At 39.9% G+C, this 23401-nt stretch overlaps 1 protein-coding gene across 1 annotated transcript; it reads left to right on the top strand.

Moving 5' to 3' along the window:
- Positions 1-608: 608 nt before the first annotated feature.
- KLB (klotho beta) lies at positions 609-23382 on the top strand. The gene is given in 8 exon segments (XM_040556080.1): positions 609-906; positions 1857-2236; positions 2238-2978; positions 10969-11181; positions 11183-11477; positions 15299-15567; positions 16958-18101; positions 19781-23382. Coding segments are annotated over 7 exon segments (3123 nt in total). The 5' UTR covers positions 609-906; positions 1857-2137; the 3' UTR covers positions 20143-23382.
- Positions 23383-23401: the final 19 nt, after the last annotated feature.

Here is a 23401-nt window from a genome sequence, read left to right as displayed (position 1 = left end):
ATCTCTGCTCAGCTAGCTAATCATAACCCCCTTCCAAATTCAAGTCACTAGATGATTCTCATCAGTTTAATTGCTTCCTCTTTAACTTTATGAAGTTACATTATAGACTGAACAGTTGAAGTGACAAAGCAGTAAGAAACTAGATTTGCAGTCTTGTAGTGAAAAACATTTCCAAACCTTGATTAGGGCATGCTCCGAGTCATATCAATAATAAGGAAAGAAATCCAGTTCGTGACTTTGTCCAGATTAAGCATCTGGGAGCACAAGTCTCTGCTGCACCTTTCACATCTCGTGTATATGCACCCCATTGTCTGCAATAAGATGCAGGTTGTGCTAACTCTGCTCTAGTTGCTGGGGAGAAGCCTGATGGTTTTACCTCACCAATAAAAAGCCACAGTGTTACAGAGCTGCTATGGGCGTTTTGAACTCAAACATCCAGTAATCGTGGTAACAAACTACCTTAGTGATATAGCAGCATCTACAAAGACTTGTGTTGCAGTTCTGTTTCACAACATACAATACAGTAGAGCCCAGCCAGTAGAGATCTGCAGTGCAGAAGATGTCGGTGGGAGCTTTCTTCAACATCTATGATGAAACTGTTTCTTGTACAGGCACTGCAGAGAAATGTTTACAAACACGCGTCAAGGTAGATGTTCTGTTGTTTATCTTAAAACAAATATAATATGTCTTCCATCTTCCATTGTCTTAATCAGCTTAATTGTTAAACTCAAGGTACGTCTGAATGGCATTATGCAATGCTGGCCAAAGACACCCAGGCTGCTTGCAAACATGCTCTCAGAGGTAGCTGGAACAATAAAGCAGTAGTAGCCCAGCAGTCCATCTGGACTTTCATCTCCTACATGTCAGCAGGACTAATTCATCCAAACACGGTGCTATATTTACGTGGTAAGTTGTTCCCATGCTCAGGTTTCAGTGTATAACTGTCTTGCATGTAAAGATGCCTCATATTGCTCTTGAGCAGCTGTGATCTAAGTGTGAATACATTTTATATTACTGTGCCTGAAGAAAAGCAAAAATAGCAGGCATCAGCCTTACTGTATTTAGTAAATTTACCATGTCTTGACACATGTAGTTTTGCTGTAATTTGAAATATGTTAAAAGATGAGATTATAAAATATTGTCTAGCTGCTCTGTAAGATATTCACTGTACTGATAACCCAGCTGCATATACCGAGATTGTTAAATTAATCAATACCAAAATAGCATCTCTCAAGCCTAATTATCTTTGCTAATTATTCTTATTTAAAGAAATTAAGGGAAATTGCTTAAGGACTAGAACAGACCTTGTTAATTTTGTACTGCTGCTGTGCATAGAGCTGCACAGAGGACTTTTATAAGGGTGCATGTATTTGGAAGAAATATTGACCTGCTTTGTGTTTATACATAGTCAGTGGGATGTGCATATGTCTAAGTGTTGTAATCTTCATTAAGTTGCCATGCTGTGGGGAGAGACAAATAGCACTCAGGGGTCTCCCCAGAAAAGGAGCAAGCTCGGTCTTTTCTCTGAGTGGATGATATGAGAAAATATTCACAAGATATTGGTAAATATGTGGAGATTTGTACCCAAAGAAAAAACTTCAGAGAGAAATTAATATGGTCCAGAGAGGGGAAAAATGGAGTTTGGTTTGTTTTTATTGAGTCTGTCTTGGTTCTAGTAATAAACTGTATCCTAATGTTGTATGTTAAATTTCACATAGGTAAAGTTAAACTCTGGGAAAAGACCCCAAACCCTTCTGGCATGCTCTTTTTATTTAACAAGTGATTCATTAAAAATTGATAAATTGCCTTTTAAATGGAGACTGTAGTCTGAATTCTATTTCTTCTCCTTGAAACAGCTGCACGAGGAACAAAGAATGGGATAGCTTCTGAGCACTCTCTGTCACCTATATGCTCTCATCGAGTGACCGAGCGTTTCGTATTGCTCAGGTAACATGTTTTCCTGCAGAAAGAACTCAGCCTAGGTGTCTCGGTGATCATACAGAGGCCACCTCCCTAAAAATTACGCTGTTCTCTGACCCACTCCAGGTCTCACAGTTCAGGCTAATCATTGACAGGGCTTTTACGATCGCAAGCTTTTAGTGAAGCTTTGATAAGACACTCCAGCAGTTAGTGGCAAATGAAGACAGTCTGCACAGCAGGGACTCCAGGGAATGAATGGATTTTTTTCAGCGGCAGTAAAGGAAATCTGACTTTTAACACTGGCGTTATAAAACGGCATAATGTGTGGCCGACGGCTGAAGAGACTTGTTGCTTTTTGGACATTAGTTTTCGTAAGGATAGTCGCTGGGCTTGCCGGAGAGGGAAGATCTGTGTGGAAAAAGGACCCTAACTCCAGTCCCGTGAGTGAAACACAGATGTTTTTGTATGACACTTTCCCCAAAGAGTTTCTCTGGGGCGTAGGGACAGGGGCGTTCCAGGTGGAAGGCAGCTGGAGGAAGGACGGGAAAGGATCCTCCATCTGGGACCGCTTCATCCACACGGAGTTCAGAGATGCTGACAGCACGGACGTTTCCAGTGACAGTTACAACTTGCTGGACAAAGATCTGTCAGCTCTGGATTTTTTGGGAGTTACCTTTTACCAGTTTTCAATTTCGTGGTCGAGGCTTTTTCCCACTGGGGTGGTAGCAGCTCCCAACGAAAAAGGACTCCAGTACTATAACACCCTTATTGACTCTCTAGTCTACAGAAATATTGACCCTGTGGTTACCCTGTACCACTGGGACCTGCCCTTGACACTGCAAGAACAATATGGGGGATGGAAAAATGAATCAGTAATTGATATATTCAACGACTATGCCACCTTTTGCTTCCAGACCTTTGGGGATCGTGTTAAGTATTGGATTACCATCCATAATCCTTACTTAGTTGCTTGGCATGGGTATGGCACAGGTATTCATGCTCCTGGAGAGAAAGGGAAAATAACCACCGTCTACACTGTAGGACACAATCTGATCAAGGTACAGTATAGTAAGGTTTTATTAACTGATCTTGCACTGTCATAGGAAATAATGGGAGGAATCAATCATGTAATCAATGTTAAAAAAATAATCAAAGAATGTGAAAACATCAAGAAATAACCCTTAGCTAAGGCAGTTGTTTTTTTTCAAAATCTCAAATTGATTTCATTGTTGTAGTCACAACAGCTGACGCAGTAATTATTTGTTTTAAGGTGCTTGTTTATTAATCTATTTAAATTTCTTTTTGCCTACATCTGTCTATTAAAGACCATGGTTTTCCTTCTTTTTTCTTTTTATTTAGTTACACTGAAATGACTGTTCAGTCATTCAGCTACACTAAAATGACCGTTCCATTAGTTTATACAGAGATTTAGTTCTATTTGCGTATTGGATCAGTTTTACTAGCAGTAGAAGATGTGTATATATAAGTATGATTACTTCTGGCTTAGTAAGATCATACTGCAAAATGTTTATCACTGAATTAGCAAGGTCATCAGTTCTTGGTTTGAGAAGAAAACAAATGTCCCCTTTAGTATTTAAGAGTTTCAAAATTACATTATTTCTGTAGCATTTTCAGCATTTTAATTTTTATGTTGGTGCTATTTTATGTATTGGCTATCTTCTACAGAATTACACATCTGAAAGGCTTGATCCCATGATCAATAGCTTCAGCAGCTGCAGTACTGGGTCCTAAGTTCATGGTATTTTTTCTTTGGAAAGGACAAAAAGAGAAGTCTGAAGTGGGTCGTATCTTTAAGGAAAGATGTGGAGACATTCATGCTGGTGCTTTACGGAGTTCGCAGCATCTCTGATAGATTATGAATTTCATTCTACAGTGTAGCTTGTCTGTATGCATAAGAATATATATTCTTATTTTCTCATGCTATTATTTAAAACAATTTCCAATAACAGCAGTTTAAGATAATTAACAATATAAATATAGCTTTTTTTATCTGTAGTGCTCAAAGTACTATAAAGAGCAAGTCATGGTCCTGTCTGTTTGATAGAGAAGCTAGTATAATGCCCCCTGCTCGAACAATTCCTAGCTGTCACAAAGAGACTTTTTGTACTACATACCCTGCATTATAAATATAATTAAGAAATACATCTGAATATATTTGTCATACAGAAAGAAATATTTATGTTGGGAAATATTAACTACCAGAGCAGTTAAAACATTCTGCAACTTCTATTTCATGTATTAGTTTCCAGGCCTCAACCTGGAGAACATTCTTTTCAGAAAACTCACTCTGCAGTCAGTAGAAGATTTATACAAAAAAAAAAAAAAAGTCATTCAGTATCTAGAGTTACTGATTTCAGACAGCACAAAAATAATCTAACTATAGAGATTTGTGATAGAGATTTTATAGAGATTCTCTATAGAGATTTTTCATTCTCAAGTGTTATATATGATACAATACACGTAAAAGACACAACACAAGTTTGTGGTATTGCTTGCCTGAGTTTCTGAGTGGCACAATCAAAATTGGGTTATCCACTAGGCAATTTCTAAATTTTCCCACTCTAAAATCCATGTAAGCAGCACACAGCACAGAGAGCAATACCTCTGCTGAAGAATCAACTAGGTGTGTCAGGAAGTCAAGCGCAGCTGGGTCTGATATTCAAATTAATTAATTTCCTTGTATAGTATTATTTAACTCAGTCTTTATCTAATAGTTCATTCTAGCCTTAAAATCTGTGCATCCAAGTATAAAACAAATTACTTAAATGAAAGGTTTAATGAGATTTTTCAGCAACACACAATCCATTAACAGTTATTGTTGTTGTTACTGGGCAGAAGTTATTTTCATGTGGTATCTTTCTCACAGCACCATGAAAATTGCCTGATGTACTAGCAATTTTCTCCTGTGACGCTGTAAAATTCCTGCAGATTTTAGGTCTTCATTACAAAGTATCTTAACTTTGTAGTAATGCATTTGAGAAACTGGAGCATGATGTTTTGGGGTTGGAGATGGAATTGAAGCTCTTGAGGAGCCTGTCTACATGAGTCAATTTTGTTGTAAAAATTCCCATTTATGTCAGTGGCTTTAGGAAGAGCCAAGTTCTTGTCCATATGAAAGGCTTCCTTTTTGGACAGCCTGTTGAAAGACAATATTCTTATCCCATCCTAGGTACATTACCAGGTCCGCCTATTAAATATACTGAGCAGGAAAACCAGATCTGTAATGCTCAAGAGAAACTAAACTAATCTGACCATCACTCTGTTACTTAGCAAACAGCTGAATAATCATTCTAAAGCCTTTTTATAGAAATATACGGAGTATCTTTAGATAAACCATAGATGGGTCTCTCTCGTTAGTCCTACTTTTAGTTTAATTTGCCAGTGCACTGTTGCAATTGCAGTGTTGTGAGAACAAACTACCAGTTGCATAAGGGAGTGCTTTTATATGGTATATCCATTATAAACTGAAGCTAGGTTTCAGAGAATCACAAAAACAATATAACAGATCATAAACTGCAGCTTTTCTGGACTTTGGATTGTTTTGTTGTAAGAACAGTTTGAAAGTCAATGAAGATTTTTGTGTCTCTAGAAGAGGGCTGAAGAATTTTTCTCTTAATTCTTAACTGACAATTTTAGTAGATTAAAGAAACCCAACAGCTCAAAACTCAAATAATTGGGTGGCAAAAGGAAGAAGTCCACACAATTTAAAACCAATAAAATAACAGTCTGCTTCCGTGAATGAATTCTGGTAGGCCATTAGGTTGATAATTATCTTATTAAGGATTTTCAACAGAAGGAGGGCTTACCTATCTTCATCAGACTCAAGAGACATATACTGTTATTAGCACGAAGTATTATGTATCAGCTAACACATGTGCTTTCCTTCTTTCCTGCTTGCATCCCTCTAAGGCAATACCCCAGATGCATCTACATCTAAAGGCAAGAGACAGTCTTGCCTTTTACATAAATAAAGAGGACTACTGAACGGAGAGGCAAAGGCTGCTAAGCAGGGTGCTTAGGAACGCCACACAGGGAAAACAATATATAGCAGAACAACATTTCAATTTAAAATACACATTGCATGTTGCTACGTATGATATACACAGAGGGTCATAATGGCTGCCAACCATTTTGAAGGACCTGATACTACTTGCCTGGAAATGAATAGGAAATCTGAAGTTTGAAGCTTATGAATTGCTAAGGTGTTAACGTAGGTGAAACTCTATTCGGTTGGATGATCATTATCACTAATATTTGGAACACATGAAATCTTATACCATATGGAGAGTGACAGTCAATCTGTACCTCCTTTATTCATTAAAGCAGACTGCACTTTACCAAAGCAACATTGCAAAGCAATTAATAAGATGTGACTTGCCATGTGACACTTGAAAGACACATCAAAGAAGACACAGAAACTGTGAGCTTGTTTCTGAGGCAGCTGTCATACTGAGATAGAGAAGAAAAAAATTGCACACAGAAAAATTACATGGATTTCTTTGATTTAATAGTAACTAAATTGGACAAGAAGCAGGAAAGTATAAAGCAGGTGAATCATTGTGACTGGAGCTAAATCAGATATTTACCTGATCTATCATCACCACTAACTCTGGATCTAGTTATGTTCTTTCTATATATTACTTAGACTGAGGTTTGTAAATATCACAAACTACAGACCAGGCTGCCTTTTCGTCCTCTGTACTGGTGCCCTCCAGGCACTTCTGCCTTTGCTAAGTAACAGGCAGATACAGGCTTGCTTTTTTGTTTGTTTGTTTGTTTGTTTTCTGTTAAAGACCATTCACACTCCCCATTTCCTTCCATCTTGCAGAAAACCCCAGGAGAAAACTATCAGAATACAGAAATCTCCCTACAATTTTTTATTTTATTTTCATGGGCTTGGTTTCATGACATATACTGGGAAAAGGCAACACATTCCCTTTCAAATATGATGTCTCCATATAGATCTGTTACAGATCAGGTTCATCTCTGAGCCCAGCTGTGTTACTCCCTGCTTTTTGGTAGCAGTCTCTATGCCAGGATCTCTTCATCGACACCATCATCTTTGGGATGTTTGGATGAGCTTTTCCCAAAGAAGTACCATATTCATTCTCTTAAAAAAAAAAATCTACCAAATGAATGGGGAATCATTTTTATCTCTAAGTCCACCCAGACACTTTCTTCCCTTTCTGCAAACGGTCCTCCTCTCCTCAGGATCTAGAAAGATGGAGCTACACCAGTGCCGTATTTCTTACTGGAGGAGGGAAATTGGTCTCCATCAAGTATAGCTCTAGGACAGACAGCGGATTTGTCTATGCTTGTAAATATCTTTGCCAGAGGATTTTTCAAACAGTGGCCATCATCAGTGATGACAGCATTTTGCAAGTTTTGAATCAGAACTGATTCACACCTTTTTATACAATTAGTTATTTTCAGTCTAGCTTTCTTACACTTCTTGGAAATCATCAGGAAAGATGCAAGCCAAATGCAAGATGGATAGCATACAACAAATTTGATAGTAAAACCTCAGTCCTTCAAACCACTCTTTCAGAAACTTAGTCGCCTGCATGTCAAGAGCCTTTTTTTCTTCACAAGGATTCAGCTTCAGAGTCAGTTTGCCAAAAAAAAAAGAAAAAAAAAGTTTTAGCTCTACTGACCACATGTCATCTTTACCACAGACCAGAAGTGCCTTGAACTGAAATAAACTCTCCAAATAAGCCCCACACACCTGTTCTTCTTCTAAAGTGATTTTTACACCATCATCATCAAATTCTCTATTCTAGCTCCTCGTGGTTTGAAAAAACAAACAACACAAAGTGAGAATCATTTTATTAGGATTTTTTAAATTCTAATTCTAAATGTTCTTGCTCTCTAGCACTCTGAAATAACTCCGTATACACCTGGCTTTGTTTTGTGTGCTCATTGCTGAGGCATTCAGGGAAAACCACTTTACTTTAATAAACCTTATGAGCTTGAAAGTGTCAGTCTTTCAAGAATAGGCTTTTTGTCTACATACAACATAATTTACAGGGTCAGAGTTTGAAGCACTATGAGAATATTTCAAGAAGAGGGGAGAACAACACAGTTGTCTTTATTTTATTAAATCAACTCATTCTGTTTAGCCTTTTTACAGGGTTAATGCTAACTGACATAGCACTCGCTGTGCCTTTCAAGTCTATGGAATAATTGCTATACTAATACCAGGACAATATGCTGAAATTAATGTCATGCATATCTAGAATAAATACGCAATATCGATCCTGCTTTCACTGTGTACTTAGCCTTGACATTTGTCCTTGATCTAACAAGGAAAGTGAAAGATTAGAGATTAAACTGTAACTGAAAGGGGGGGGGGAAAAAAGAAAAAGAAAAAAAAATAGTCAAGATTTTCTCAAAATAGCCATTATAACGGCTGTAATATATATATATAAGATAGAGCTTTTAAAATGATGTTTATTTCATGCTGTCTTACAGAACAAATGCTAACAATCGGTTGGTTCCATCAATAATAGTGTGTTTAGAGAACACCCTTCATCTGAGGGTGCTAAGCTGCCTTACAGACAATTAACTAAAAACAGAAATGTTCACAAGCAGATGCTATTGCCTCTGCTACATCTGTAAAGACCTTAATATAGACCAGCCACAATTGTTTTTGAATAGATATAACCTTTGGAACTAGGAAGCATGAATTTGTGCTGTGAAAATCCTATCTTGACTTACCCTAAATGTACGTATTTGTATTTGTACTAGACGTCTGCTCCTGTACAATTGTACCTGTGGCTGTTTTCATAGGCGTAGGCAATGCTTTAGTAGTAACTTTACTTTCTTCTAATCAACCTCCTGAAATTGTGTATGAATATAATGAGTTCTCCCCGGTTGTTTTGTCGGTCATGCATGCTAATTAGTTGGTTTTTTGGCAAAGACTTCTTTCTCCACCTCATTTAGAAATATGGAATTGCTACGATTTACCTGATGCCACTGTCATGCTACTTGGCCCTGTGAATAACACAGTTGATTTCAGCAGGGGTTTTCTTGTTAAGCCAATGCAAATATACACCTTTCATTGAACAGTGGTGTTAGTAGGCTGTGTCTGGGAAAAAAATATATATTAACCATGTGAGAAATCCCTTGGGGCAGATGCCTGTGCAGGCTAACACCAAAACAAGCCTGGCCACCTGGGGCTGAAGGGACCTTCTGGAGAGGACAGGGAGAGGATGGCACTGGCCACATACATTTTCTGACAAGACCAGTAAGAAATCCCTTTTATAATATCATAACTGTATCTTGCAGTTCGTCTCCTGAGTACAACTTTGCTGATTTCCCTTTAGCCTGAATCTCAAAGGTTAATGTTGCTTTATCAGTACTTTCAAAGACAGACCTTGAACGAATGTTACGAGCATGACCTTAGAAACCATAAACAACCGATACACAAAATTTCACAAACGGTACTTCTGCAGTAGTCCTGAGCTTAGCTAAATATCTACCTGACACCAGGCCATTTGTTGGTTCGGGGTTTTTTTAAGCTGTCAAGGCTGTGCATTTCTAGATAAATTAACTGAAATTTTTGTCAAATGTAAGCGACGCTGTTTGGTTTGGTAATGATGACAGTCTAACTCAGCACTCTAAGTGTTTCACAATGCTTCTTGATGTTTTTTCTGGGTGCAAACAGTTATTTTCTTTCCAGCTTAGCATATAGAGCCACACTTCAGGAGCAATGTAAACCTTGAGTTATTTAACAACTCATCAGCTGGAGAGAGGTCAGCTCCTCTCCTCTGTCACATCCTCCTCCTTCACCCTAATCCAGAGCCATCCTTCTCTGACACCCTAACAATCCTGTTTTCCTATAGGACTCAGGACAATGCTAGTGGTTCCTAAATCTCCCATATATTCCTTTTAATGCATAGGCCATAGAAAGCTTGACTGCAGTGATCTCTTATTTAAGCAATTAACAATGTGACATTTGAAGGTAATTCTGGTGTGTGACAATGTTAAGCCTTATAAAACGTGATGAAGATCAGAAAAATTTAATTAAGATGTGATACAAGGCATGCTTTCATTGCCACTAACACTCTTAGCAAAACTTCTGTCTATCCTAGAGAAGTCCGTATTTGGCCTATCATGAGTACTGAATCATGTCATAATCAATAAAATTTAGGAGATGAGGCTGACAGATTTTCTTTTCAAATGAAAGTGGTACTGCTCTCAGAATGAATACTTAAAATGAATATTTTGCTCTGTTTCATGTACTGTCAGGAAAATTATCACGTTATATCTTCAAAGAAATGAACTAAAAGCCTGGATCAAAATTCTCACACAGAACTATAAAACTTTACATTTTGTTTCAAACTTGCAGCTGCAGCTTGCACCTTTCTCTAGATTTCATACTTAGAGTCTGTGCAAATACTTAAAAGTTGAGCACTTGTATGATTAGTCCAAATTCAAACCACTGGAAGTAAATGGCAAGAACAACAATATGGGGTGGGTGTGGTTTCATCAGAGTAAATCCAGGTTGCCCCCATAGTACAGACCAATCAATAGCACAGAGCCAACGTTGACAAAGGAAACATAATTTGAGGTTTATCATTTATGTAAAAATTGGAAAAACAGTTTAAAATTTTAACCGTGTCAGCAATCACTGCTTTACAAAGAAAGAACTATCTGGGACTCTGTTCTCTGAGTTCAAATCCCACTGTCAACAGCAGTTTAGCCCCAAAGTGTCTGGAAGAGCACATACCTGCTGGGACATCTTGCAACCTTCAGATCCATGTTAAAAGGCAAAAAGCCACAAGCCTAATGTGTCACAGGAACAGCACACAGGAGATGTTGAGCATTACAATCATCTGAGGACCTTGCATTATAACAGTTATTGCCCACTGCAGCTGTGCAGTGTGGTTATTGTACCTTAACCATTCATCAATATTGCCATAGAATTTTGCAGCAAATCAGATCTAGCTACCTGGTTGTCTAGCTGCTTGCACGTGCAGGGATTTATTAAAGAGTAATAATTTAATGTTATTTTTCTCTTACCAGGCTCATGCAAAAGTTTGGCATAACTACAAAAAACACTTTGAACCATATCAGAAGGGGCTGATGTCCATAGTCTTGGGATCCCACTGGATCGAACCCAACAGATCAGATGATGCTTTGGACATCTCTAAATGCCAGCAGTCTGTGGAGAGAGTACTTGGATGGTTTGCTAAACCCATCCACGGGGATGGTGATTATCCAGAAGAACTGAAAAAATGAATTATCTTTTTTGCCACGCTTTACTGAGGATGAAAAAAAGTACATAAAAGGAACAGCTGACTTCTTTGCATTTTCCTTTGGTCCTAATAACTTCAAACCTCCAAACACTCTACCGAAAATGGGACAAAACTTGTCACTCAATTTGAGGGAAGTACTGAACTGGATTAAACTGGAATACGACAGTCCTCGGATCTTGATTGCGGAGAATGGCTGGTTCACTGACAGCCATGTGAAAACCGATGACACCACAGCCATCTACATGATGAAAAACTTCATAAATAAGGTTTTACAAGGTTTGTGTGCAAGTTAGTTGTTGGATTTTTGGAGAGTTTTTAAATATCATTTCTAAGATCATTTAGCTTTTTAATGATTTAATCTTTTTTAGAAGACATAATGGTGACTAAGTTAATTATTAATTTTTTTCTACTGCATGAGTACAAGTCATGGATCAGGATCCACTGGTGCTAGGTGTTGTACAAACAGAAAAAAAAATGTAGTCTCTGTCCCAGGAAGCTAAAGTCCAACATCTGGGTACAAAACTGAGTCAGAAATGAATGTAAACAAATACATTGCATATCACTTTTCACTGATGGCAGCCCAACTGTAAAATCTTCATGTGGGTACATACCTTGACAGCAGGAAAATGAGGCAGTGACAACAGGCTGTCATCGCCATGCTGAGGTTCTACTCTAGAGCCAAACATGCAAAGTAAATCAGCAGGAAAACAGTAATCATTCCTCAAGATTACGGAATGGCAAACAGAGATAATGTGTTTTAAATACACAGTTTTAATCTCGGTATTTTCCCTTCGTAAAGCCAGAGTGCAGGGTGTGCTGTCTGAAGGCAAAAGATTTAATATTATATGAAACATAAACACTGTTAATAACTGAAGCCTCTGCAAAACCAGTATTATTTTTCCCCATCCTATTTTTCAGCTTCGGTGCTGGGGGAGTGACACCTACTGAGCCTTAGAGCAGGGCGATGCCTTCTGCATCATACACCACATGCCATATTGTTGTCATGGGTTGGCTCAGATCCTTCCTGAAACACCTTTCTTATCCTCAGAAAAGGGAAAACGTGAGAAGTCAGGAAGTCAGGAAGTCCTGTATCACCAAAAAACATAATTAAGCTTCTAATGAAGATTGTCCATGTAAAGTTGATACAAATCGTAAACTTCACACAGGCTAATACATATGGTATGGCCTGACTTTACCAGATTTTGAGGAGGTTACATTCCAGCATTCAGTTTATGCTATTTTAAATACTGCATTGACACAGCAGGGAATCCTAGGTGCAGGCCTGGATTTGAAGATGCATAGCAGGTAGATTTCTGGACGCTTGTGGAAGAAATCCATAGCATGCGCCTTTTCAATCTTCTAGAGCAGACCTGCCTGTAAAAAACATCTGTGGATCCAAACTTCTGAAATACTTGGTTCAATGTTCAACCAATAACCACAGAACTGTGATCTACATTTATATGTATAATGATACTTCAACCTCTGCTTCAAAATACAGGATTACCTCTTAACTAACGCATTTTTTTGTGAAGCAAACTTTGTCTAATCAGGAGTACCATTTGGAATATATTCTCATATTTTTACTGACAGAGAAGTCAGGTATAACGTAAAGGTGCTCCTTGCAGTAAAACCAATGAGATCTTTTTAACTTCAAAATGTCATTTATATAGGCCAGATTGTAATGGGCTCATGGCTAATTTTTTGGGTGGTCCTGCGTGGAGCCAGGAGCTAGACTCAATGATACTTGTGGGTCCCTTCCAACTCAGGATATTCCGTGATTCTAATTGAAACTATAGCTTTTTAGTGGCATGCAAAAATCTGTCAATATTGAAACCAACACTTCTGCAGGAGGACCCCAAGACTCCAACTATAGTAGACACATAAATGCCTCAAGATCTGCTTCCATGGATGTTAACTCTAGTGACAAATTAACTCCTGACCTCTTCTACCTTCAGCCCCTTGTTCTTGCCCCTTGGCTATCCTCTTAGTTTTTAGGAGGACTTTTCTCCTTCACGCTCCAAATTTCAAGTGAAGATCCTGACTTCTGTTGTCTTCTCCTTCTACACTGTATTCTCTGCATAGGCAACAGACACCAGTTCAGATGCTTCTTTGCAGGCAATGCACAGATTTATGTGTCTATTCAACAGATATCTCTTCTTTGTCTAAATGCAAAACTTGGTCTTTTTCTCTCTGGTGTCACTATGTGGATGGTTAGGTATTAGTAAAGCTCAGCAAGGCAAGTAGCCCTCCTTAATTTCTTCACCACGTTTTTCCATCTCCTTTTGCTGCCACTGCGAACACTACAAATATACTCTCATTGTGATCCACAGGATCTCTACCTATCATCCATCTAAATATTAATTATTTTTACCACAAAATGTACATAAAATAGTGTGTGTGTGTGTGGGGGGGGTCCTAGCCATTTAAACAGCCAAATCTCTCATCTAGGCATGCATCATCACAATTATTGCAGTGCCTTTTGCTCAGAGAATTTAATTTAGATTCCATCTATTCAGAGTGCTTCTACAAAAAATAATTTTTCAAAAATGTCACTTAGGCTGTCCCTATGTGCCTGCTTCCAGTGACTCAACCTTCCCAATTGCAGACATGAAGTACTCATCTTTGCTTTCAAGGGCATTCTGGCCTATTTCTTTATTCTCTACATCATTCTCTGCCTCCAGGTTTTGCATTTGATATTCTCAAAGACTTTTGTGTCTTCTCCCATGGTTACCCTAATATTTAGAAGTTGCTTCTCTTCAAAATACATGCATTACTTCATTAAATTCCCTTATCTTTTTGCCAGTGCTCCATCCTTATCTGTTTCTTATATACTTACACTAAATTCTTGGGCTTTCTGATCTTTTTAACCAGCAGCCAGTAAAATACACTGCTGGACTATGACAGTACAGCTGGGTACCTTGTTCTCTGCTGTTTGAATACAAATACTGTGCAAAACCATCTTCTTTTGACGTTGCAGCATGTTGTGACTAAGGCAAAAAAGTTGACTGGAAATACAAAATTATGCAAGCTGAAATGCTGTCCTGGGAAAATAAGGCAAAATATTGTTGGGTGAGAGCTTTACATCGGAATACTTCATCTTTATTACTTGGTGGACAGGTAAAATATGGCTGTCCATTTGTCTGTGTCAACATCCACAGTAACCCTGTTTGCTCACTGCTTTGCCCTTGATATTCCAGCCCTTATGAGTTAGCGTGAGGAGTTATCCTGCATTAGTTCCTAACTAAAAGGTGGCAATTAGCCATTAACAGGACTGATTGTGGAATTTGGACTTTTTTCTTCCAGGTTGTCAGTTGGCATGTGGTGTAAGTGCGTGATGAATGTTGATGTTACTTGGTGTCCAGCAAGAAGCTGGTTTGGAAGTTTTACCATCCTTCCTAGTGATCAGGTTCCACATCAGAGAAAGCATTAATTTTGTTATCTTCCTCACACGCTAGACATAAGAGCATAATCCTTTACAAAGTATAGAGACAATAAGAAGAAATATGCATTTCATGTGAATAAACCAAGCACTTCCATCTCTGGGTTGATCCATCCAGCTTCTTCTGAAGTCATATGTCCATACCAACACATTTAATTTTTCAATTAGAAGCTGAAGAGACATTCACGAATGTTAGAACTCGCAGGCATACTTTAAGTAAAGGTTGGACAATAAAAGAAGGCTTTAGCCTCATGACAAGTACAAAGAAAGAAGCAATCTAAAACAAGTGATTTTTAGTCTTACTTTTTAGTCAGAATTCTCTAATTTCATTGGCAAAGATTCGTTACAGAAAAATCACCAAATGCAGCTAAAAAAAAAAAAACACAAAACATTCAACACTAATTTCTTAAAGAACCAGTGACAGGCGGTTGATTTTTGGTTGGTTGGTAGGTTTTGGTTTTGTATTTTTACTGAGTAAGGACTAGGCTATACAATTTCTATCACAGTTTTGCAATGAATTACAATGGGCCAATAACCCTCTTAGCACTGAGAAAACCCTCAAGATTTTCAAAGTGAATAGACCTTTCTCATAAATCATCCCTCATATATGTTAGAGTCCTAAATATATGGCTAATGAATGTTAATTTCTCTTATGCAGCTATTAAATATGACAACATAGATGTGTTCGGTTACACAGCCTGGTCGCTCCTTGACGGCTTTGAATGGCAACATGCTTACAACATCCGGCGCGGGTTGTTTTATGTAGATTTCAAAAGCGAAAAAAAGGAAAGGATTCCCAAGTCATCTGCACGGTATTATAAGCAAATCATACGAGAAAATGGCTTCTTCCCAAGAGAGTCTACCCCAAGTTTGCAAGCTCAGTTTTCCTGTGACTTCTCCTGGGGTATCACAGAATCTGTTCTTAAGGTAAGCGTAAAAATACTGAAAAGACCGGTGCGGGGAGGGCAATTCAGAGTTTTACTTTGTGAATAAAAGACTGAGTATAGCACCTTTGGTTCAGGAGTCTCAGTGCACATTACAATCAGACCTTTTAAGCCTAGTCATAACTGTATAGGTTCAATTTTATTGGTTTGACGGGTTCCTAGTGTGAGCTAGTCACAGGGTGCTGGGCACGTGTCCTTGGCAGCAGCAGACCCCAGTCCTTTGCTCTGCTCACCTGCTCCCAGCTGCAGATCAGATCAGGGAATTTTAGGCCAAGACATTGCTCCAGACTGATTGTTTCTGGGTCGTTTTTCAACCAGGGGAGTTTGCCAATGCAGTTCACAGCATGGATATGTGGTTACCCACAGCAGCACAGGGGAAAGGGTGGCACAGAGCAGGGACAACGTGGCCACCCTGGTGCAAGGAGAGTTAACTTCGCTATAGAGACCTCATCTAAAGCTACTGAACAAGACAGGAACAGATTCCTGGGTTGAGCCTGGCCAGAAGTGCCACTTACACAAGTGGGCAATAAGCCATTCTTTAAAAAGACTAGGCCACAGGTGAAGATAACCAACATCAGCACATGTAGCCTTTATCATTTTTGCTCCCATCTAAAAACGGATCATACCATCTTTTTTTTCTAAACTGTTTCCCAAAGTACCTAGTTCTGCTTCAAATTTGGTAGATAATATGACCAATATCTGTTGTCAGTGTTGAGATGCTCTTTGTCATCGTGTACAGAAAGGTAGTCCAATGAAAAATGTCAGCTTCAAAAAATACCAACAAAACTTCGTAATGTAACAGATTCACTGACAACTATAGAAGAAAAAAAAAAAAAAAGTAAAGCTTCTATACATTTTGTTAATCATTCCATGTAAACACACAGCACAGGAAAGTCCATTTCCTTAAAAAAAAAGGACAGATTTAATCTAGGTATTTTAAACTTCACTGTATGATTATAAATCCTACAAAAATGTTTAAAATTTGGAATAGTAAAAAAATATATTGTGTGACACAAAATCTTGTTAACTAGTAGAAGATAGCAAGGATATAACTTATACTAAACACTACAAATTGTTTCTGTCAGACATTTACACAGGCAGAAGGACTACCAGTAAGAACAGGGATCACTGCACCATGGTTTAACAAGATTGATCTCAGCAGCAGTGCCAAAACAGTCCATGTCCACCTTTTGCATCCTCTATCCCTTCTTCTTAACCACCTCGTGGTCCTGTCAGCACCATGAGAACCCCTCTTTGCACGCCCACAGAGTGAACCCCATGAGAAAGATTTATCTGTGTGAAAATGTATACAGTGTAGGCTGGTGGCAGGGTTGGTGTGACCCCACTTCAACACACTATTTTCGATTCCACAGGCGGAGTCCGTGGCTTCCTCGCCCCAGTTCTGCGATTCAAACCTCTACCTGTGGAACGTCACGGGAGACGGGCTCCTGCACAAAGTGGAAGGGGTGAAGCTAAAAACCCGGCCAGCACAGTGTACGGATTTCGTCACTATTAAAAAGCAACTTGACCTCCTGGAAAAAATGAAAGTCACCCACTACAGATTTGCACTTGACTGGTCACTAATCTTACCCAACGGAGATCTGTCAGTGGTCAACAGGCAAGTGCTGAGGTATTACAGGTGTGTGATCAGCGAGGTGCTAAAACTCAACGTCCAGTCTATGGTCACCCTGTACCACCCAACGCACGCCTACCTGGGCCTGCCGGCCCCTTTGCTGCAGACGGGAGGGTGGCTGAACCACTCTACAGCCTACGCTTTTCAAGACTACGCAGCTTTATGTTTTAGGGAGCTGGGTGATCTGGTGAAACTTTGGATTACAATAAACGAGCCTAACCGACTCAGCGATGTCTACAATAGGAGCAGCAGCGACACGTACCGGGCTGCGCACAACTTATTAATAGCTCACGCCATGGCCTGGAAAATATACGATGAGCAGTACCGGTCCTTCCAGTATGGCAAAGTGTCCCTGTCCCTGCACTCGGACTGGGCCGAGCCTGCCAACCCCTACTTCGAATCCCACGCCAAGGCTGCCAACAGATTCCTTCAGTTTGAAATCGGCTGGTTTGCCGACCCCATATTTAAGACTGGGGACTATCCAGCTACGATGAGGGAATACATTCTCTTTAAAAACAGAAAAGGCCTCTCGCGCTCTTCTCTGCCATCTTTCACGAGCGAGGAAAAGAAGCTCGTTAAAGGTGCAGCTGACTTCTATGCGCTGAATCATTTCACCACACGATTTGTGATTCACGAGCCCCAGAACGGGAGCCAGTACGAGTTTGACCGTGACATCCAGTTTCTGCAGGACATCACCTGCCTGAGCTCCCCTTCCCGCCTGGCAGTGGTGCCCTGGGGAGTGCGCAAGGTTCTGAAGTGGGTTAAAAGAACCTACGGTGACATAGATATTTACATCACGGCCAATGGAATAGACGACCAGTCCTTAGACAACGATGAACTTCGGAATTATTACTTAGGAAAATATGTACAAGAGGTTTTAAAAGGTAAGTATATGATACATTCAAGCCTCTCAGAGCTGTTTTCATGGCATAGACCTAAGCCTTGCCCCAAGCAGTGCAAGCAGCTTGGATAAGGGGAGGGGCCTGCATCAACAGAGTAGCTAGTCTAAGAACTTGATAGAAGATGTCATTTCAGACCAACAAATACCAAGAGACAACTCTAATTTCTGCTCTACAGAGAAAGGCAGGAGCCTCCTTGCTTACCTAGAGTCATTGGACAGTAAAGCAGAAACAGGCCCAATGAGACCTGGAGGGGGACACAGAGGGAAGATGGCAGGTCATCAGATTTTAAGGAGCTCCTATTGAAGGGAGTGTTCCAGTTCCTGCTCCACTACTTGCTCTTCGCTCTGCACCTACAGAAATCTAGTTCTTTACTTTTGAGAAAAAATAATAGTTATGGAGGTAGAGAACAAAACCCAAGACTCTTTCTTTGTCCAAGGCAATGATCTTCAGCAATAGCTTACTGTCTTGTAGCAATGCCGTGGAGGCCTCATCCCTCCCAACCCTTCTCCTCCAACCAGACATTAAAAAGGAGCAGTGAGCTCTGCACAGCTTTTCATGAGAAACAGCAGAGCTCAGCCATTAGGCTGGGACCCAGTCACCCACTAAAAGTTACCTGAAAGGCAGTAACTGAACCATACACCCAAAATAAGACTTTCAGTACAACACTGCACTACTTCCTACTGGCAGTCACTGAAGACTTCCCTGATCAGGACATGGGGTGTCCAAAAGCTCTGCTGAGGTGCCTGTCCCCAAACACAGCCTGCGTATACAGGATCTCTAGAAGCTAGCTATGTAAAAAATCAAATTACTCATGGCTAAACATGGCTTTAGATTACTTCTGGAAACTAACAGTAACCAGAGCATTCCCCCTCCAGCACTTAGCTCTTTCTCAGTCACTACAGGACTAATGAGTATTTGCTGATTTACTTTTCGTGCTGACTTCACATTACAAACAAGAGGACGATAAGTTATTCTGCTGTTACCCAAAGGAAAAGGTCATTTAAAGGGCACTCATCATAGTGTTCCCACTTTGGTTTTCAGATAGCATGATACTTCAGATACTTCATAGAAAGGTCTCCCCACTTTACAATGTTCTTGCTGAGTCCGGCTCACATCCCCAGTCATGCTCCCTGCTTACATATGGATTGGAGAGACCTTTACTCACCAAGGACTGCTACTTATGATTTTATTAAAGTATTTTCACTCAGTGCTTGCGTGCAGCAGAATAACAGCCATGTACACTGAGGGGCTGAGCAGCTGGGTCTGGAATAAGGCAGGAATTGTGCGAATGTTTCCCTCAGGACTCAGACAAGCGGCTGCTCCCTGTGGGTCACTGCAGGTGGGTTCAGGCATGGTCCCACTGCCCAACTCAATGCAGGGGGTGGGAAGGAGGCTGGCAAGCACTTACCTTCCAAAGTGCCATTAATAAATGCAGGAATTCAAAGATACGGGCTAAGTATCTTTGTCAATCCACCTTTCACAGAGTAGGTCCAGAAAACCCCAAATTCTTTTATTTATTTATTTATTTTGAAACAGTCTTATAATTAAGATAGCTGGAGCTGAGCATTATTGGAAGCACTAAGTGTAAGTAAATATTTTCTGATGGTTATGCTTTTTACGTTGATAATCATTCATTTCTCTTTTTTTTTTTTCCCTCCCAGCATACTACATTGATAAAGTCAAGATTAGAGGTTACTACGCATTTAAACTGACTGAAGAAAAATCCAAGCCCAGATTTGGATTCTTCACTTCTGACTCAAAAGGAAAACCTTCAATAAAATTTTACAACAAGCTGATAAGTAATAATGGCTTTCCTGCCGACTATTCAATCTGTGATCCTTCCAACAAAGAAAAGGAGTGTAGCTTCTGTTTATTTATTTCTCAGAAGAAGCCATTAATATTCTTTGCCTGCTGTCTTTTCTCTACTCTTATCTTGCTCTTAACCATCATTGTTTTTCACAAAAGAAAAAGAAGAAAACGTTTTAAGGTAAAGAACATCCAGCGCATCTGTGTGTCACTTTAAAAGGGGGCACGAGCCCACTTTCAACAAGATTCATTGCTGCGTGCATTCTACAGAGGGCCACACAGAATAGACAGTTGCAGAAAAGCACTACGAGTCACTCCAGTTATACACACCAAGCATTTCGTTTGGAAACAGAAGGTAATTGCATGCACAGGAAGAAGAGCTACGATGACATTTGTCTCTCGTGAAATTACTTTTCTCCACCTTCTGTACATAGAAGAAAAATTCATCTATTTAAAAAAGGAAAGAAGAAAATTTTATGACTCTCCTGTGCCTTGGAATAACCTTACAAATAGTCTGACTTGAAAAGAGATATTAAGCTGTGAGAACTGATGCGCACTTTTATATGAACCTCTTTGGACCAGAACTTTCTGTGATGTATATTCATGTCGTAAATGTTGTTGAGCATGAAACTGCAGTCGTTAGGATTTATAAATAAAAGTGTTATTAAAGCCCACAAGCTTTCGAGTAAGTGCAACACCAGGAATGAAATGTGCTGGGCCATCGTCTGACGATACCTCTACAAGAACAAATCCAGGTTAACTCCATTATCGACCAACATACTTGCATCTCATATATTAGACAAAGAGATCAGATTTTAACATTACCTACAGGAAACAAGTCATAATTATATATAATCACTATCTTTCCTCTCCAAAATGGGGCGGCCGTAAACTTTTCATGAGCAGAGAACATGAAAATAAGTAGTAAATATTAATATACTTGAGAGTGATTAATCTAAACTGCACTTTGATAGTTCATCAAATGTATTTTCAATAGAAAATCTGATATAAATTATCATCTTAGCTCTGCTAAAGTACCATTGCAAACCATGGCTGGTATAAATCCCATGGGATAAGTTTATTGTTTTGAAGTATTTATTCCATTAAGAATCGTGTGCAATCTTTTTAATGAAAATGACATTTTCACAGGTTTCTGCCAAGACACCTTTCTTTGCATGAGGTTTGCTGCAAAGACCTTATTTGACAAATTAAATAATATTCAGAGATGCTATTCTACCAAAAATGTTTTCTAACAGCAGCTCTATTTTGTTGTATTTGGACTGAAATGTATGCTTTTTCTTTGTTTTGTTCATTTTTGAGTAACTTGCGAGTCTGGATTATTTTGTGAGTACCTAGTAGTTAGCAATGACCAAGGGACTCCCTTGCATTTACAGAAGATACCTTGCCTAGTGCAAGCTCTGCAGCATGACAATGCTAAATTTTCATGTCTCCATATAGATTTGAGTTACATCAAGTCCATAGGAGAAGCCAGCCTAAAGCCAGCCCTTCAGCTGTAGAAGCGAAGGGGACAGTCAGAAGCTCCTCTTCCCAGCCCCACGAACCGTTCCAACCCGCTGCCAGAGCTGCTCATTGCAGTACGCCACGGCAAGAGTGTGCTTGGATTAGCAGTCAGTGCAATAGAAGACCTAGAGTGAAAGCGTGCTGAAGACAAAACTCCTCTACGTTTTGATGGGGTTTACTTTAGTGAAGCTCTAGACTGGCCCTGGGAATGCTGTGCTGGTGGATGGAGCTCATCACGGAAACTCCTACAGCACCCTGCCTGTTTAGCATCAACCTAGAGCAATTCGGTTCGTGTGCTGCAAAACTGGTCTCAGTACATAAGAAACTGGCCTCCAACAGCCTAGGGGCAGTGGAATACAGGATACAGTTGTCCTACGTAGCTTCCCTACGCTAGACTTTATTCCATCTCTTCAGTTCCTTTTGAATTCTCTCATAACCTAGCAAGGACTTTAAACTGTTGAGCAGAAAACAACACTGAAGTTGTGTTACGATTTTATTTCTGTCCTCTAGGCTGGGTTTCATGATAGCGCTGCATTAAATGAAAGCTACCAACCTGTGCACAATGGACTTCAAGGATAAATGAACCTTGTGTTAATTTTTCAGGTACCAGAGGTTTCCCTTAGTTTGCTTTCAGCAATCTCAAAACAAGCCCCATTTTTTTCCGCACGAGCCGTACCATCACTTAAATTCACAGCGGCCAGCCTTCTCAGTCATCCCATCAATGCATTCAAAATGCCTGCACAGATCACGCTTGGCTGTGCAGGTACAACACACCTGGAGAGAGGCAGGGAGGCAGCTCTAGGGATGTACTGACAAGATGTAACTTGTTTCCAGTTTGTTTTCACCCTCATTTTGCTATGCTAGAGAACTTCCAGAGCAATGTATCTCTAGCAACTTCTATAGCTGAACTACTTTTTTTGGTTTTCCTCTCCTCTCAACACCTGAATTCCAGCAAACTGTTGGCCATGTTTAGCCCTGTAACGGGTCTCTGACACAGAGCACTGCAGAAGCTAGAGCCACAGCTTGAGGGCAGAGCTGGGGGGGTGGAAGATGCAAGTAAAAGCAAGAGCAATCGAGTTCCTACCACCTTTCTCCACTTTACAACCTTCTCCTGTAGTAAATACATGTTCAGGATGCACTGAGAGCCCAGTGTTCCCACTAGAAGCTAGCTGCCTCAATCTTGTGACATCCCTACCCACCCAGAAACTCACTTGTGGCTGTGAGCTCCAACCAGTCAGTACGTCCAGGGAGAACTGCCTCAGGTACCAAATGTGCACTCTGACATCAAAGAATTGTGGCAGCTCCTTATGCAGAACCTACAGAAGCTTCTCATGCATCCTTGAACTAGCACATGCACAACCGACTGAACCCCAACTCCCACTACTTGCCCAAACCTTGTGTCAATTCATACATGCACACTATTCATTCCAATACTTTTCATGTATTGGCCATCACAGAAGGTTCATTTATCCAAAGGTAAGTACCAGACCAGAACCTCCCCGATCACTTTACTGTTTTACACAATTAAACATTCTACCTGTGCAGCAAATGGTACAGGTATTAGAGGTGCACACATCCTTCCATTACCCAGTCACAAATTATCACTCAAAAAATCCCAGGACAAAGCTCCTCTTGAATTCTGTGCTCGTCATACAGAATTCTGGGACTGATTGAGTGGGACAGCTTGAACAGTACAAGGCCACGTACAACTGCCATGCCTGCAAAGTTTAGGATCACTCCTTTGCTGGGCTCAGGTTTTGCAGTCGTTGGTTTGAGGTTTTGATATAACACTGAACACTAATTTCCTCTCTGTGAAAACAAGGCTTTTGCTGTTTCTTAACACTCTGGTTTAAAACTACCACTTCATGGCTTTATGTGGCACAAGGATTCCCATCCTCCAGCCTTCATTCAGTCTGAATGTCCCAAGACCCACACGCAGCACTGCACAAGCCGAG

The sequence above is a fragment of the Cygnus olor genome, chromosome 4, assembly GCF_009769625.2.
Source record: "Cygnus olor isolate bCygOlo1 chromosome 4, bCygOlo1.pri.v2, whole genome shotgun sequence".
In the NCBI taxonomy this organism is placed as follows: Eukaryota; Metazoa; Chordata; class Aves; order Anseriformes; family Anatidae; genus Cygnus; species Cygnus olor.
Note: the sequence above shows the minus strand (reverse complement) of the source record. Positions and strands in the feature narration are given on the sequence as shown.